We start from the raw sequence: 17229 nt of genomic DNA, 5'->3' as shown, positions 1-17229 counted from the left end.
GGCCCTGAAGCAGTGGCCGGTAAGAGAGGGAGACCCGAGACCGGGTGCCAGTGAGGGTGGGAAGCCTGCATAACCCCTCCGTCAGGGGCAGCTAGGTGCGGACCTCTGCAGCTCCCTAGGCATCCTTCTTGCAGAGAGAAGGTGCTAATGTCCTATGGAGACCAGGAGAGAGGGAGCAGAATGTCGCCCTGCGGCAGCCCAGGGGCCAGCCTAGTCTAGCAGGGACAGAAGGGTCCAGAGGCCCAGTATGGGGGTCAGGCACGCAGGAGACCGGGGTGGGGTGAGGGGTGAGGGGGGGGGACGTAGGGCTGGAGAAGCCAATCTCTCACCATAGCCGTCTTCACCCTCGGTCTGTTCCAGCAGGGTCGCCCCTTCAGCTACTGGCACCGTAGTGGCAGGACGCTGGAAGAGGGACTTGGCGTGCGGGCGACCCTTACGCTGGCGGGATGCAGGGGAGCTAGGCTGCCCTGGTCCACCTTGTCTTCTGTGGGGGAGGCAGCAGTGCGGATGCCGGCACTGGCGCAGCTCAACCCCGGGAGAAACAGAGAGGTCTAGTGCGTCTCTGTTGTCCCTGATGATCTGAAGAAAAAGAAAAGAAAAAAAGTAAAAAGCAAAACTAAAACTAAACAGGAGAAAACAGCCCTGCAGTAGCAGGGAGTGTCTTGCCTCCTTGGACACTAAGCAAAAACTGGCAGTCTCTCTCTCCAGGCTGAGGGTATAGCTGTGGAGGAGGGGCTTAACAGTTTTCACTTAGTGTCACGCCTCCTAGGGAGATGAGCTATACCCAAGGTCTTCTGTGTCCCCCAAGGAAACTGGGCGAGAAAGGTATGTTTAAACCAAGTCTGACTGCAAAACCGCATGGTTGCATTACTTATATAGGCAAAATGTTGGTGACAGATAGTTCACCGTTTTAAACAGTATCATTGGATAGCCCAGAACCAAGGTCCAGTTTTGTGGAGGAGTTTAAGCAAATATGCAGTGCATCTGCATGACTTTCCGACACCCGCTCACCCTCATGTGCAAACTCACCTTGGCACATGTGCAGTGGGTCACTTCATGGAAAAAAAAAATATATATATATATATATCACACCTAGTATATGACAAGTTAGGCCTCACCTCATGCACACGGCCGTTCTGTGCATTGGAGACCGCAATTTGCAACCTCTGTGCGGCGGCCGTGAAGGATCGAAACCCATTCAACTTGAATGGGTCCATTATCCGTCCGCAAAGCAAAAAAATAGAACATGTGCATGAAGCCTTATCCAGACTTGGCTTTCGCAGAAGTCATGTGTACGTTTAAGGGCTTTTATAATCCATAAATTATAGAATTGTGTGCACATTATACTGTATATTCATGCAAAATATAAGAATTTATAAACTTGCCATCCTCCTACTGTTATGAGCAGATGACAACGACTATAGCGACATCAAAGTATGAATCACAATCCGACGTTAAATGATTTCAACCACACAGTGCCCTCCATAAGCTTTATTCTGTCATTTTGGATAACTGTTCAGACAGAAATGAACGGATGGGTCATGGGTGTAATAAGCAGTTGTAGTCAGTGACTTAAATCATTCTAATTCCATCAATACACAAAGCATTAAAAGAAAGCTAAAAAGGAGTTGAAGTTTTGTAGAAGGAGCAAAAATAGAAAAATTCCCTGAAGAATTTACAGATTCATCGCCTCCAGTTCCACTGCTGCAGATGGCCTCTCGCTGATACTATATACATACAAGTAGTAGACATTTAGAAACCATTCTACCATGCCAGTCCTTTTTGATTTTTAGCTTTTCCCTTCTTATTTCCACGCAGAGTCCTCAGCTTCTTTGTTTGCCTCTGGTTCATCCATACAGGGTACTGCCCGTGCTGGTCTAGTAGAGTTTTCTTGCTTCGTTTTAAATCTGTTTCCATCTTCATGGTGTCACCTGAGTGTCATAGGGATTGGACAAAGACAAAACAAAAAGTATTACAGACCACAGCCTACAAAATAACTGATAACATTCTCCACATTATGTAAAACCTTTTTTATGCCTACATTGTATATCTGTTGGAATGGGATTTTACACACAGGATATGTGCTAAATGGAGGATCACTGGTACTGCTATAACCAGTATAACCACTCCATACATCGAAGGGAAATAGCAATGCAGTTTCCATAACTCCCATAGACATGCATGTTGCATCGCTATGCCATATACCTGCCCACCATAGACTGGGGTCCGCATGTAAAGTACTTGGAGAGAGAGGTCCCAGTGAACTAACACTGATTACCTTTTTTTTTGTTATGTCATAGAAATTAGTTTAGAAATCTTCTGATTATACATGACTGGGCTAATTCTGTTCCCTGACCCCCTCAAGTGGAGGCAACCCATCCAAGTCACCTTCTAGGAGGAGTCGCTGGAGGCCATGTTTATACCATTCCCAGAAAACCATTCTAAGTAAGAAAAAAATCATTCCTAATGTTGGTGGAGTAGAGATGATAGATGTTTTGAAGAGATATAGTGAGTTAGGAGACAGCACATACATTTTCTGTCTCAATAACCTTAAAAAGAAGACAATTACTATCTGCTTTATTAGAAATGTTGAGGGTCGGTAGAATTGTAAACTGAGCTGAGGTAAAGCAGTCACCAGAGAGGTCCCAAAATAACACCATGTTTTGTTACTATAGAATGACCCCACCATGAGCTCTACTGCGTGCGCATACCATAAGAATACCAATAAGGCCTTAGTATTTTACATCGGTGATTATCCAGGAGTAGACCCTCCACCAAGGAATGATATCGTGGAAATATTTGCAGGTTGTGTGTTGTGGCCCTGCTCCTGGATAACAAACACTAATGTGTGAATAAGGCCTTTTACTACTACATTCCCTTCCTGCTCCCATAGTGGATAATGGTTTTCACATACACTATATCCAATGACCTTAAAGAGAACCTGCCATGCTGAACATGGTGTTCGAGCTACAGACAGCACATTATAAAGCAGGGGGAGCTGAGAAGATTGATATATAGTTTTATGGGAAAAAATCTATTCAACTTGTATTTTAGTCATTTCAATTCCTGCTTATTCTGGGCTTTGAAGACAAGATGTCGATCTTATCAGTGATGACAGCCTTCCCTCTATGACTGTGTATACAGAGGTAGCTGTCAGTCACTCATAGGATCTCATCCTCTGCTTCAAAGACCAGGAATTTAAATGTATAAAATACAAGTTTTACTGAATCTTTTCCCATAAAATTATATATCAATCTTCTCATATAGTCAAGGGGGGGGTGGACATTAAATCCCAGAGCAAGCCCCAAAATAAAAACAAGTTGTCACATATACAACCCAATGTTTCTATGAGAACAGTGCTCAAATGTCCATTGTTTAAGCAGAATGGTGGTTGTGTACATGCACGGCCACAGAATTGAGCAGCAGGACGTATGCTCGACTGACTGGGGCTCCATTCATACAAGGGACACGGGAACCCTGTTCTTGTGAATGAAGGAATTGCTGTTTATGGAACAACCATACCTGCCCCCCTGAATAAATTCAGCTATCAGAACGGGCCCTAAAATAAATTCAGACCAAATTGCCTTATTATCAGGAGCTCCATCAACGTTAGCCCCAGACCATCAGCCAATTCAAGCACTTACTTCCCAAAACAAAGAGCACAAAAGAAATAAAAATGGCCAACAAAATACAGCCTAGACCGCCTGCCATGTACACAGCTCTCCTTATCCTGCAGTCACTCAGTTCTGGCTGGAGCACAGAAGAGATGTCCCACAGGTGTTGAAGCCTCCAAGCTCTGGTAGGTGGAACAGTGGAGCATACAAGGTATGCCAGAAATGTCGAGTCTTGGCTGCTTATTCACCAGGTAAATCTGGGCTGCCTAGTTGACCCTAGGTCTCCATGGTCAGCAACCATTGGTTTTTCTATTGGTGGGACAAGAGGGGCCCCAGGTCCCCATGACCTACGGACCTCTTAGAAGCAGGTACGCCACTTAATGTGTCAACCATTTGCCCTAGGCTGCAGTCACACAACAGATATAGTCCATGCAGGACCAATTAATTCAGAGGGGTCCCGGGCAAACAGCTCTACAAGATACATAGTAATCAAACATGTTGCCTTTGTTGTAAGATTTTTTTATTTTATTTTTTATAACTCCACGGTATAACATCCTTTGTGGACATCTGTAACTAGAAAAGACACAATATATTACAGTGCTAGTTTTGCAATTTATAACACTGCAGAATGTCCACAAAATGTCAGAAGAAAATCTCCAGAGAGGCAGTGAAATCAGTGCACGAACAGCATGCCCGGGACCCACACAGGGAAATAAATCTGTCTTCTGAGGAGATGGAAACAGATACCATAAAAACAAACGTCTTCAAATAGACACAATGGCGTGTGTGCCAGGATCTCCCACCACCTCCCAGTCTGTAGAAAAGGAAATGTATTACAGATATTTTAAGATACCTTTAAAGTCTGATCACACCGGCTGATCCAGACCATTATTCATATTTTTATGACTACGCCAGTGTTTACTTCTTTATTCTACATTCCTTTCTAACTTGAGATATTTTGCTTGAAGGTAAACTCCACTTTTGGACAACATTTATAACACTCTGCAGGGAAAAGCTACACAAAATGTCAAGCGTTTATATATTTTTTTTCCTTTACTTGTTTATCTTAAACTTTGTTCACATCAGTAAATAAATTCACTGTAGGAAACAATACTAAGGTTTACATTCTCTACTCATCACCTATTAGTGCCTAAAGCTGAAGCATAAAAACACTAATCTTTTTTGGTGGTCATAGGGTACTTTCACACTTGCGTTTTTCTTTTCCGGCATAGAGTCGTGTCCTAGGGGGCTCTATACCCGAAAAAAACTGATCAGTTTTATCCCCATGCATTCTGAATGAAGAGCAATCCATTCAGGATACATCAGGATGTCTTCAGTTCAGTCTTTTTGACTGATCAGGCAAAAGATAAAACCGCAGAATGCTACGGTTTTATCTCCGGCCAAAGACTTGCCTGAATGCCGGATCCATAGGAATGTATTAGTGCCGGATCAGGCATTCAAAATACCAGAATGCCAGATCCGTCCTTCCGGATGACACCGGAAAAACAGATCCAGAATTTCATGCATTTTTCTGACTGATCAGGATCCTGATCAGTCTTACAAATGCAATCAGTTGGCATAGGTTTTGCCGTATCTGGCAGGCAGTACCGGCGATGTAACTGCTTGCCGGATCACTCTGGTGCAAGTGTTCGGGGTGGCTATAGAAATCCAAATAACAACTGGGAGGTATAGATGGAGGTACTCCACACCGCCGGGATATGCAATAAATAACACAGTCTCGCGGGGATACTCTCTATCAACTAATGGGTGAACCCCAGTTGAAAAAATATATACTAAACCACAAACAGCCGATTGTCACAAATACAACAGTGTAGCAAACTGTATCCTATTCAGAATCACTAGTCCACTATAGTGCTATTTAACTAGTACTTGTTCAGTTGCTATTTTGTCTCATTAATTCAACTGCGAGTGCCCTGTGTTGGCTATTAGATTAAACATTATCCACGAGTGGCCTAATTATACCCCACTTGAGATGCATATGTCCCATAACACCTATGTCCGCTTCTCCAGTATACTCAAAAGCTCCAATGGCAAATACAGCTGTTACGCCTACTGTTTAGCACCAAGCCAGCTCACTGTACACATGTAACTTTTCCCCATCATAAGCTCAACGCATTTCGCCACAACGGCTCACCAGGAGCTACATTTATGTAGGGTACAGACAGACAACATATAAAACGCCATCCGCCTCATGTGATGAGGCGGCTGCATCGGTGCTAGGGTGGCCGTGACGCGCCCACCGAAGTACACAGGTTATAAAGGAGGAAACCCCTCCCACCCTACTGATCCAGCCCCTAAACCAACGAATGAGTATGCAGGAGGCACGGCATCGCCGCATAACCACCACCCCCATAGGCTTACTATCTGGAGCGATCACGATGGGAGTGTCAAAACACCCCATATTGAAAGGGACTAAATGGCGATATATAATTATATAAGGCAAAGAATGGTATCATGAAATACTTAAGGAGGCAAGACGCAACATAAAAAGGGAGGCATTACAAAATACAGGGGGAGACCAGTAAACCACACAAGACATATGCAAATCACATACTTTCTCAAACGGCCTGAAACCCAGGGAGTGTCTTATACTAAAGTACAAGGAAATATAAATAGAGATATACAATAAAGAATGTCCAGGAGGAATCTAAATGCAAAGGAGGAGACATTGGTACGTAGGTGGAACCAACATACTGGAAATAACTACATAGATAAACTCAACCTTAAATGAAGCAAACCTAAGATATATGCTCATTCAGGCTCTCCGAACGTACCGTATGTAATCTAAAAATCCACTGTGCCTCCTTCTGTAGTAACTTTCTGTCATAGTCACCTCCCCTTGGGGATCTTCTGACCACCTCTATCCCGTGAAATTTCATCACATCTGCCTCATTCTCATGAGCAATGGCCACATGCCGCGCAATGAGGGTGTCTGAACATTTGCGAATATCATTAAGATGCTCGCCAATCCGTCTACGGAACTCCCGGAAGGTTTTGCCCACATATTGTTTTCTGCACTTGCATGTGGCCAAATATACAACTCCTTTTGTTCTGCAATTAATGAAAAATCTGATGGTCAAACTGTGCTGCGTGACAGTACTGGTAAAGCTGTTTCCTAATCCAATAGCACTGCATGCCACACAGTTCCCACATCGGAATGTGCCTGTAAGATTGGTGCTAAGCCATGTGGTTGCCACGAGGGATTGTTGAAGACTATGAACTAACCTATCTCTAAAGGTTACGCCCAGGTTTATTTTCAACAAGATGCCCCACATCAGGATCAGATTTCAAGATTCCCAATATCGCATGAGGATCTCACGTGCATCATCATAGGTTGCAATGATACGCATCTGCCCATCATTAGATTCATTCATCTTGGGTACCAGCAGGGTATCCAGATTGACCGCCAGAGAATGCTGGTGCGCTCTGGCCAATACATGTTGTGGGTACCCTCTATTTCTGAACCTATTCTGCAGATCTTTCGCCGCCACCCGGTAGTCAGCCACCCTGGAACAGTTGCGACGCAATCTCAAATATTGTCCCTTTGGAATTACTTTGTTAACGGTCAAGGGATGGCAACTGTCCCAGCACAGCAAACTGTTTGTGGCGGTATCTTTACGGAACAATCGTGTCCCTAGATTGCACTCCTGATTCCTAAAGATAGCTAGGTCCAGGAAGGTAATCTCATTGTCCTAAATTTCGGAGGTAAAATGAAGTCCTAATTCATTTTTACTGAGATCCTCCACAAAGCCAATGAATTCCGACTTGCTTCCTGACCATAGAATAAAGGACATCATCGATGTACCGTAGCCATTAAATTATATGAATGGCCCATCTGTTGGCATCTTCTGCAAACACCACCTCTCGTTCCCACCAGCCCAGGTAAAGGTTGGCAAAGGTAGGCGCACAGGGGCTCCCCACTGCTACCCCCCTGGTGATATATGCGGCGATCAAAAAGAAACCTGTTATGTTCCAAAATAAATTGGACAAGCTACAACACAAATTCATTGCCACTCTGCCTCAGAAAGGCCGCCACAGCCCCACACTCCTTGTCATTGGGTATGGAGCTGTAAAGCGCCTCCACATCAAGACTGGCCAGCATGGTTTGATTATCAATCTGGATGCCCTCAAACTTCTTAATCACATCCATTAAGACAAATGCATCTAATGATGGGCAGATGCGTATCATCGCAACCTATGAGATGATGCACATGAGATTGTACGCGAGATCCTCATGCGATATTGGGAATCTTGAAATCAGATTCTGATGTGGGGCATCTTGTTGAAAATAAACCTGGACGTAACCATAGAGATAGGTTAGTTCATAGTCTTCAACAATCCCTCGTGGCAACCACATGGCTTAGCACCAATCTTACGGGCACGTTCCGATGTGGGAACTGTGTGGCGTGCAGCGCTACTGGATAAGGCTACTTTCACACTAGCGTTCGATCGGATCCGTTCTGAACGGATCCGATCATATTAATGCAGACGGAGGCTCCGTTCAGAACGGATCCGTCTGCATTAAAATGGCAAAAAAAAGCTAAGTGTGAAAATAGCCTCGGACGGATCCGTCCAGACTTTCAATGTAAAGTCAATGGGGGACGGATCCGCTTGAAGATTGAGCCATATTGTGGCATCTTCAAACGGATCCGTCCCCATTGACTTACATTGTAAGTCTGGACGGATCCGCACGCCTCCGCACGGCCAGGCGGACAGCCGAACGCTGCAAGCAGCGTTCAGCTGTCCGCCTGTCCGTGCGGAGGCGAGCGGAGCGGAGGCTGAACGCCGCCAGACTGATGCAGTCTGAGCGGATCCGCATCCATTCAGACTGCATCAGGGCTGGACGGAGGCGTTCGGGTCCGCTCGTGAGCCCCTTCAAACGGAGCTCACGAGCGGACCAACGAACGCTAGTGTGAAAGCAGCCTTAGGAAACAGCTTTACCAGTACTGTCACGCAGCAGAGTTTTACCAACAGAGCTTTTATTAATTGCAAAACAAAGGGAGTTGTATATTTGGCCACATGCAAGTGCGGAAAACAATATGTGGCCAAAACCTTCCGGGAGTTACGTAGACGGATTGGAGAGCATGAGCCATCACTACATATAGTAGAATACAGCAACACATACCTCCATCCAGGGACATCTTCTGTTATGTAGACCTTCTCTTTCCTCTTCACCGCCATTTGACTCAGACCACCATGACAAATTCTTTCAGCCGCATCTCGTCTCTGCAGAGTTTGTTACACAGACACTTAGATTTAAAAAAAATTTCATCAACTTCCCCATCCTGCTGCCACTCCCAATACTGTGCCCATTATGCTCCCCAATGCCCCAGATACTATACTGCTGATAAAATTGTGACCCCAGTAGAAAAAATGTCCCTATAGTGTCTACAGCTATTATAAATGCTTCCTAGAGTGCCCCCAGTAATAATAAAAATAAAACCCTAGATTGTGCTCCAGGTAATAATGCCTGTATAGTGTCCACAAAAATAAAGTCCCCTAATATGTCCCTGTAATGCCCATACAGTGCTTCCCCAATAGTAACTTCCCCCCTCACTGCCCGACAGTAGTATTATGCCCCAGTTGTAATTTCCCCCCAGACTGTCCCCCAGTGCCACCCTTCCGGACAGTAATGTCCCCCAGTGCCACTCTTACGGCCAGTAATGTCCCCCCAGTGCCACCCTTCCGGCCAGTAATGTCCCCCAGTGACGGCACTTAGAAAAAATCTTAAATCTTTTACTCACCTGTGTCCTTTCGCCGGCACTCACTCGCTGCTGGTACGGCCCAGGATGGTGCGATGCAGACACATCAGTGCTCTGCCCCCAGCACAGGCGGGCGCGATGATGTTATCACGCCCGCCTGCTCTGGACTTTTACTACCACATAGGCCCCAGGCCTTCTAGGCCTGAAGCCTATGATGGCGCCGGGGCAAGGAATTATGGGCTCCCGTGCTCCGCCGCAATATTCAGCTGCAGCGCCGGCTTCCACGCTGATGCTCCCCACACCGGGCGTGATGAAGGGCTGCATATAGCCCGAAACGTTGCCTGAAATTATGTCCGGCTGAATAAAATCACTAATTACTTCACCTTCAACTATGGAGTGCTGTCAATTTGTATACATAAGGACGAAATAGTTCCCGGGGTGGAGTTGGGGACCAATCTAGACGAGCACCCTGTGAAAAACAGTGATCGATGAGTGCTGTGATCATTTTAATCTCAACATTCAGCTGCAGTGCAGCGGCCCAGTCGCAAATGGCGACAAGACTAAAAAGTCTTGTAGCCATCTGCAAGTTTTAAGGCGCATTGGTGACCGTTTTGGTCGCCATCTGTCGCACAGTATAAAGTTATTGCATTATTTAATCCACATCGTGAAAAAAAAACAAAAAAAAAAAAAAAACTGTGCTGCGGTATTCAGTCATCCTGATTTCTGTCTGCAAAATACATATGTATCTGGACATCTGTATGGAGTCCAGGTGCTGCAGCTATTTTTTTTTTTTCCCAATCCGTTAAACACTGACCTTTTAATAACGATGTTCAGTTCAATCAATATACTGAAAATGGTATGCCTGAACAGGTTTTACAGCCCAGGGGCTCTTTCTCTGGTCACAATGGTCTTTAGTGCCCCAGCAGTCATCTGCCTGTCCTCTGTGCAGTGCTGCAATAAGGAATGATTCATAACTACTGGCGCAGAGTTTTCTACAATCTGGGCGGATGTGATAAGAAGTGCATATTATAACTGTTCTCCTTCTGACGACCTAGCCATTAATGTACTAACATATCAAAATGTCCCAAATACCTGAGGCCCATGACATAATCTAACCAGTGGCTGATATGACCACTAAGCAGACCACAGAACTATTCGGGACCCCCTGGCGGCAGCAAGGATTTCAATTGCATCCACGTTCTCAAGAGGCGGCTACAGTGGAATACAATGGTGAAGCAGAGAGCTGTCAGCCCCCTGCATTCACCCAGTGATGGTAGGTGTGACAAAGTTATGTCATCACACTAGCTGTCAGACAGATCTGTAGTGAGAGATGTGCTCCATTCATTATGGAGGAACTATAGGTGCACCATAATGTGTTGGTGGGCACATAGGAAAGGTCACCAAGTGTTGGTGAGCACATAAGGAGAACTACATTGTATCGAGCGTAATGTGCACCATATTGTGTTGGGGGAATATAAGGGTGCATCATAAAGGGACATTATACTATGGGGAGGGGGGTCACCATATTAATGGGGTAGAGCTTAGCAGTGCTATGGGCAGAGCATAGCAATGCTACAGGGAAGAGCTTAGCAGCTGACAGGGGCTCCCAGATATAGCTTTGCTTGGGGACCTGAAAATATGAAATCTGCCCGACTGTAACATTAAGGTGCATTAAAATGAATAGTAAACTGTTATTCCGGCCTCAGCTGCGAATCTAGTTATTTAGGTGAATACTTTTGTGTGTGTGTGTACCAGTTTAGATATTGCAATTGCCTGCCTATGAATCCTATCTATATCCATACATTGTATGGTAATAGCACCATTTATTGGTGGTTTAGGGTATTTTTCTTCTAGTTTGTAGTTTTCTAGGCATTGTGGTAAAGTTCTTGGTGCATTGTGCGTCCTGTTCCAGTATGAGTAGTAACCATCTTACTTCAGTGTGAGAAGCTATACCTTATGTTTTCTACCTTAAAGGGCTGTCTCACTTCAGCAAGTGGCATTTAATACGTAGAGGAATACAAGCCACTTACTAATGTATTGCGATTTCCTATAGTTTGCAAGCACAGCCTCCACTGCTGGAATACAGGATGGTTGTAACCATGGAAACAAGCAGTGTATAATGTGATGGAAAAATGAATCCAGCCAGCAAAGGAGGCAACATGGACAATCACAATACATTAATAAATGCCTTGTATTAACTTTCTCTACATGATAAATACCATTTGCTGAAGCGAGACAACCCCTTTAAGTTCAGTGGCAACAACTAGTTCCAAGCATAGTCTGTAAAAACACTACGTGTCATTATCTTGTATGTTTGCTGTATCTGTATGTATAGCAGATTATCTGTATCCTGAACAGTTGATATATTCACGGCCTTTTTCTTATGAAGATAGTGTGGAATCTGACATGTAGCTAAACCCCCTAACTTATACGAGGACAGAATACCTGTCATTCAGCTGACAATTAAAAGAAGAAATTTTCCAAAGGTAACCAAGCAGCATTTTTAAAGAAGCCGACTATAATACTATATAAATAGAAAATTCTGGGCAAAAAATAAACGGATCTGGCGTTGGTCAAAAAACTTAGAGGGTCTGTCCAAGTTATTTATAAAATTTGGCTCATGCCAAGTTTATACTTTCTTCTTTTTCAAGCACCATTCTCTGCAGCCACCAGTCAAGTCCTCCTCCCACTGTTTGTATGCAAGACTGCAGCACATGACCACTGCAGCCAATCACTGTTCTAAGTGGACGTTATCATATACCACTGAGGACAGTGATTAGCTGCAGCAGTCACATACCGTATACCTACATGTCACCAATGCAGCTTTGAATGCAAACAGCTGGAAGAGACTGGACAGACAGCGCAGAGGCATCCTTTTTTCATTTTAAAGGGGTCCTCCAGTCACACAAGAATCTTTTTTTTTTATCTGTACCACAAACACTGCACATTTCTGCTCCATATAAACATTTTTTATGTCAGCACTTTCCTTCCCCTGTTCTTGGCATCAGTTTGTACTGGTACCATGTTTACATACAAAACTTCCTGTTTTCATCAGCTTCCTGCTGGGTTTTGTAGGCAACCCTAGAATGCTTTGTTCTGCAATGCTTCACAGGGCTTACTCCAGCTGCCACACTATTCCCTATAGCGCAGTCATGTCCCCAACACCTCTCCATGTTAATTAGGCCCAGCAAGCCCTGTGAAATGAACAGAGGAAAGCATGCTGGGTTTGATTAGCAGGAAATAAACAGTATATCCGTGTTCAAAACTGTCCAAACTATTAAAATATTGTGTTACTAATTCGGCATAGCTAACGCTGAAATCACCTCAACTCCCCTCTCCCAAAAAAATCCCCATTAAACATTAAAGGGATTTTCCCAGATTTTAATACTGATGACCTATCCTCTGGATAGGTCATCAGTATCTAACCATGGGGGTCCAACACCCGAGACCAACACCAACCAACTGTTTGAAAAACAAGCCATCATACAGAGTGGGAAATGCTTTCATGATCTTGTAGGGCAGGATCAGATCTTGACATAAGTACAGAACTAAATATACAGTTCATGCTCAGAACATGACTGTACACATGGTACAAAAGACCCCACGTTAACAGACAGTCTTCATACTTAGGGCATCTCAGACATACACTCAGAATCACAGCTCCTTCTCCCGAGAGAACTTGAGCTCCTTCTCCCTGGCTAAGAGCGGGGCGCTCTGATTGGATGCACTCGCAGCCAGGGAGAAGATAACTGCGCCCAGGACAAATTCAAGTCCCCGCCTAGTTAAACCGAATCGCCTCATTAGCATATGAGGCGCCAAAACACACAGGGACCACAGCGGACGAAGAGGGGGGGGGGCCTTTGGAAAAAAAACAACAACAACAAAAAAACTGAAAGACATCACTAGGGGCCGCACTGTAAGGTAATATAACTATTTCAATACATGTATCCTGGTTCAAGGTCCTCTTTAAAGGGGTTGTTATTTTGTTATTCTTTCAATGTTTCTAACTAGGCAAATGTAACAACTTTCCAATTAACTCACTTTGTCTCCAGTCGCTGGTTTCTCAGATTTTACTGAGGGTCACATGACCTGTGATGTCAGCTTCTCTCCCTGCTCTGATAATGTTTGTGCATAAGCCTTAGAGATCTGTACACAAGACGTCACTGTGCTGGCCACGCCCCCTGCCCTGTCGGCTGCTGCTTATTGCTCTCCCCCCCAGGGTTCTTAACCCCTTCAGGTGCACAGACTCAGGGCTGAAGTGTTTACTGTGTAGCTGCAGGCAGTGAGGAGACACATGCTGGGCACAGGAACTGAAAGAAGTTCTGCAGAGCATTGCAGGTAGGGGGAATATCCTGTGTGTATTAGCAGTGTCACTGTATAGCTGGGACTTGTAGTTCTATACATACAACATGCTGCAGAGTCTCCCAGCATGCAGACAGGTCACTCAGGGCAGCTCTTGTATTCACTCCCTTAGCAGAGCAGGGGGAGGGGCAGAGATTGTTTTTATTGCAAGTAAACAAAGGGCCAGAAGAGAACCAGGGAAATGAGGAAATAGATATTTTTTTGCCTAAAACTTGCTTAGCTTAGTTATATAATCGCTGACCATCAGATTTACAGTGCTATATTTTTTTTCATAACTCAGACAACCCCTTTAAAGAGATTGTCAGTATTATTAAAAAATGTCCTGCAACTGCAATAAAATTACCCATTTCACCCCTGCCACTTCCATCACTCCAATCGTCCCTGCCTGGATTTGCTTGGCTGCAGTGATAATGTGCTCGTATGTTCCCCACGACCGCTTCAGCCAATCACTAGCCTCAACAGTCATGTGCAATACACCAGCGAGACCAATGACTTACTGCAGCAATGTCTGGGGTATACAGGCACAAAATCACTGCAGCCAGGCCTATAACATAGTAATGCAGAAAAATGGTCAGAAGACATGAATGTTACATAAAGAACCATCACCTTCTGCAGCTTCAGCTTCCATTGCAGCCTTCTCCTTCACTTTCTCAGCAGTCACAATAGTTGTGATATCTTTCACTTCCTCCATCAACACATCTGTATTTGCTTTTGCCAAGACCTCTTTTAAGCGGGCAAGTTCTTTTGGTGCATTTTTCTTCCTCTTCTCGGCCCGCATCTTCCTCCTCCATTTGCTTCTAATACTTTTAGCCATTTTTATCTATGTTGGTAATAATGGGAAATGCACTTTCACTGTATTTAACATAATTTACCATCTTAAAGCACCAAGTACTGAATCAATCACTAAAAACTGCCAGCACAAATGTATGACATTGGCCTGAGCAATGAGAATCTTAGGGGTCTATTACACGGTCTAATGTTTGGGCAGGACGAGTGCCAAACGATGATAAACACGCCGATCAGCGCTGGTTTGAATAGGCCTATTTGATGTGAAGTATAACCTTCAGCTCTGTTGATCACCGGTGGCTAGTGTTGAGTGACCCATCTTCATACAGCATTCAAATGTATGAGCTTCACGGAGGTGAAATTCGTTATGTCGGAAGTCTTGTGTGGCTTCGTTGAATAACTTCAAACTTTGAATATTCAACTTGAAAACCATTTTGAAATGGGGACTCAAAGTTGGCTTCGGTACTGCGAGTTCGGATCCCAGTTTTAAAATGGTCAAAGTATGAAGTGATTTAACGAAGTCTCACGAGACTTTAGATATAACAAATTTCACCTCTGCAAAGCCCATACATTTGAACGCTGTACGGAGACTGGTCTCCGTACAGCATTCAAATGAAGTTTTGAACGATGCGATTTCGGATCTATGATCTACGCGGTCTCCTGTATAAATACTACCTTCTACTCGATATTACTGGCTCTAGAAAAGGAAGATTGTACTGTATTAACAGATAACTCCTTAAAGGGATTCTCCAGTACTAATGTCAATTTATTAAGTGTCAGCGGCCTGCTCCACTAAGCTAAGGCTTGATACTTGCCTGCTCCCCACAGCGCCAGTCCTCCAAGCTGCCTCTGGTGTCACTGTCTTTATCTTCCGGTCCCTGCAGTGTTTACATCCAGCACAGCATGGGCATGGACACAAGCTCTGCTGCAGCCAACAACTGGCTTCAGCAGTGATATGCCTGGCTTCAACAGTCTTGTCACCTGCGAGTCTAGTTACATTTAGTCCCAGGGGCATTGTTAAGAGAGCTCCTGTATGAGATAGGTACATACATACCCACTGATAAGGCACCTTTCACACTTCAGTGAATTGCAGACCTGTGCAGTCGTGGACCCCATGGACAGTACACATACCCATTGACTTTAATATGTGTATACACAGAAGCGATTTTCCGGGGACAGTGGGTCTGTGCCGACACCACAGAAGCATGTACAATTTTTGTTCCCAAGGATCACTCATGCACTTTATAGTCTATATGTCCGTGAAAACCACAGACACAACACGGATGCCATCCATGTTTTTTCAGTGGTTTTCATGGACCATTGGTAGGAGATGCCCTGGAAATGAATTGAGTTATCCGAGAATTACTACTGATGACCTATCAGATCGTAGGTGGTCCGACTCACAGTACCCCCACCTATCAGCAGAGGCTGGGCACTCCATGAGCGCAACGGCCTCTTCCTAGGACATGTGACATCAGTCATGTGGATTATTTGCCGCTCAGCCCCATTGAAGTGAATAGGGCTAAGCTGCAATACCAAGCACTGCCACTATACGACGTACGGCGCTGTGCTTGGGGAGCTGCTGGAGCCCACAGTGCTCACCAGAGTTCGGGTGACGCAGTGGCAAGCTGAAACAAGCTCATCTGCTGGCATGCCGGGACTTGGACCCCCGCCAATGCAATAATGATGACTAGGGATTGAAGTCGATTGGCATAAAACTGTTTCAATACTGTACGGAGAGAGCGCTCCGTACAGCATTAGAATGTATTGGCTCTTATGAGCCGAAGGTATTACATTGCGAAGTCTCGCAAGACTTTGCATATTAACTTCAGAAATTGATTCATACAGATTTATACAGTAAAAAAAAACATTTCCCGAACTCTGGTTCGGTGCCAAGGTTCCACTTGGCACCAAACCAGAGTTCGGGAAATGTTTTTTTACAGAAGAAGTTAATTTATAAAGTTATGTGAAGTTTTGCGAGACTTCACAAAGTAATAACTTTGGCTCATCAGAGCCAATACATTCTAATACTGTATGGAGCGCTCGCTCCGTACAGTATTGAAAACATTTTATGCGAATCAACTTTGTATGTTTAATCAAAAGTCTATTCGCTCATCCCTAATGATGACCTAGAGGCACAACTGCTAAAAATTAACCCCTTTAATATTCAGCCTAGCAGTGTCTGTGGAATATGGATGACACACAGGGCAAAATCAAACACATGGCCCAAACATAGACATCTTCATAGACATGGCTGTGTAAATGAGGCCTAATGGAGCGCTCCACTACTGTGCTTGGATACACAGAGGACTATGGCATGTCTGCCAAGTATGCCACTACCATAGACAGGAAAGGGCAGCACGTGTACAGTGTCGCTCCTGGCAGCGAATAACCCAGCAGAGCTCTTCTGGCGCCTTGACTAGGGTTCTCTATAGATGTCACACATATAGGCATTTATAACACACACACAAGTCGTCATGTGTCTCCTCATGAAAGCAATGGAGACTTTGTAAGTAACGACTGGAAACTAGAGTGTGATCTCCAGATACTTCTCACATAAATATCTATTCAATACTAAGAGAATACACATAATATAAGTATATAACAGAAGAACTCACTTCTAAGCACAGCACGCAGTTCCCACGCTGCACAACCCCGGATAAGCTCTAGACAGAGGTTGCCCTTACTCCGGACACTAGAGGCAAAACTGCTAAAAATATCAGCAGTACAGGGGAGAGTTGAAT

The 17229-nt window shown here is 44.5% G+C and overlaps 1 protein-coding gene across 1 annotated transcript; it reads right to left on the bottom strand.

Moving 5' to 3' along the window:
• Positions 1-1476: 1476 nt before the first annotated feature.
• Positions 1477-17179, bottom strand: LLPH (LLP homolog, long-term synaptic facilitation factor). The gene is made up of 3 exons (XM_044280546.1): positions 17104-17179; positions 14306-14519; positions 1477-1931 (listed from the first exon to the last, which is right to left on the bottom strand). The coding sequence occupies exons 2-3, from the start codon at positions 14511-14513 to the stop codon at positions 1765-1767; spliced, it is 375 nt and encodes a 124-aa protein (XP_044136481.1). The 5' UTR covers positions 14514-14519; positions 17104-17179; the 3' UTR covers positions 1477-1764.
• Positions 17180-17229: the final 50 nt, after the last annotated feature.

This window comes from Bufo gargarizans, chromosome 2 (genome assembly GCF_014858855.1).
Source record: "Bufo gargarizans isolate SCDJY-AF-19 chromosome 2, ASM1485885v1, whole genome shotgun sequence".
Classification (NCBI taxonomy): domain Eukaryota; kingdom Metazoa; phylum Chordata; class Amphibia; order Anura; family Bufonidae; genus Bufo; species Bufo gargarizans.
Note: the sequence above shows the minus strand (reverse complement) of the source record. Positions and strands in the feature narration are given on the sequence as shown.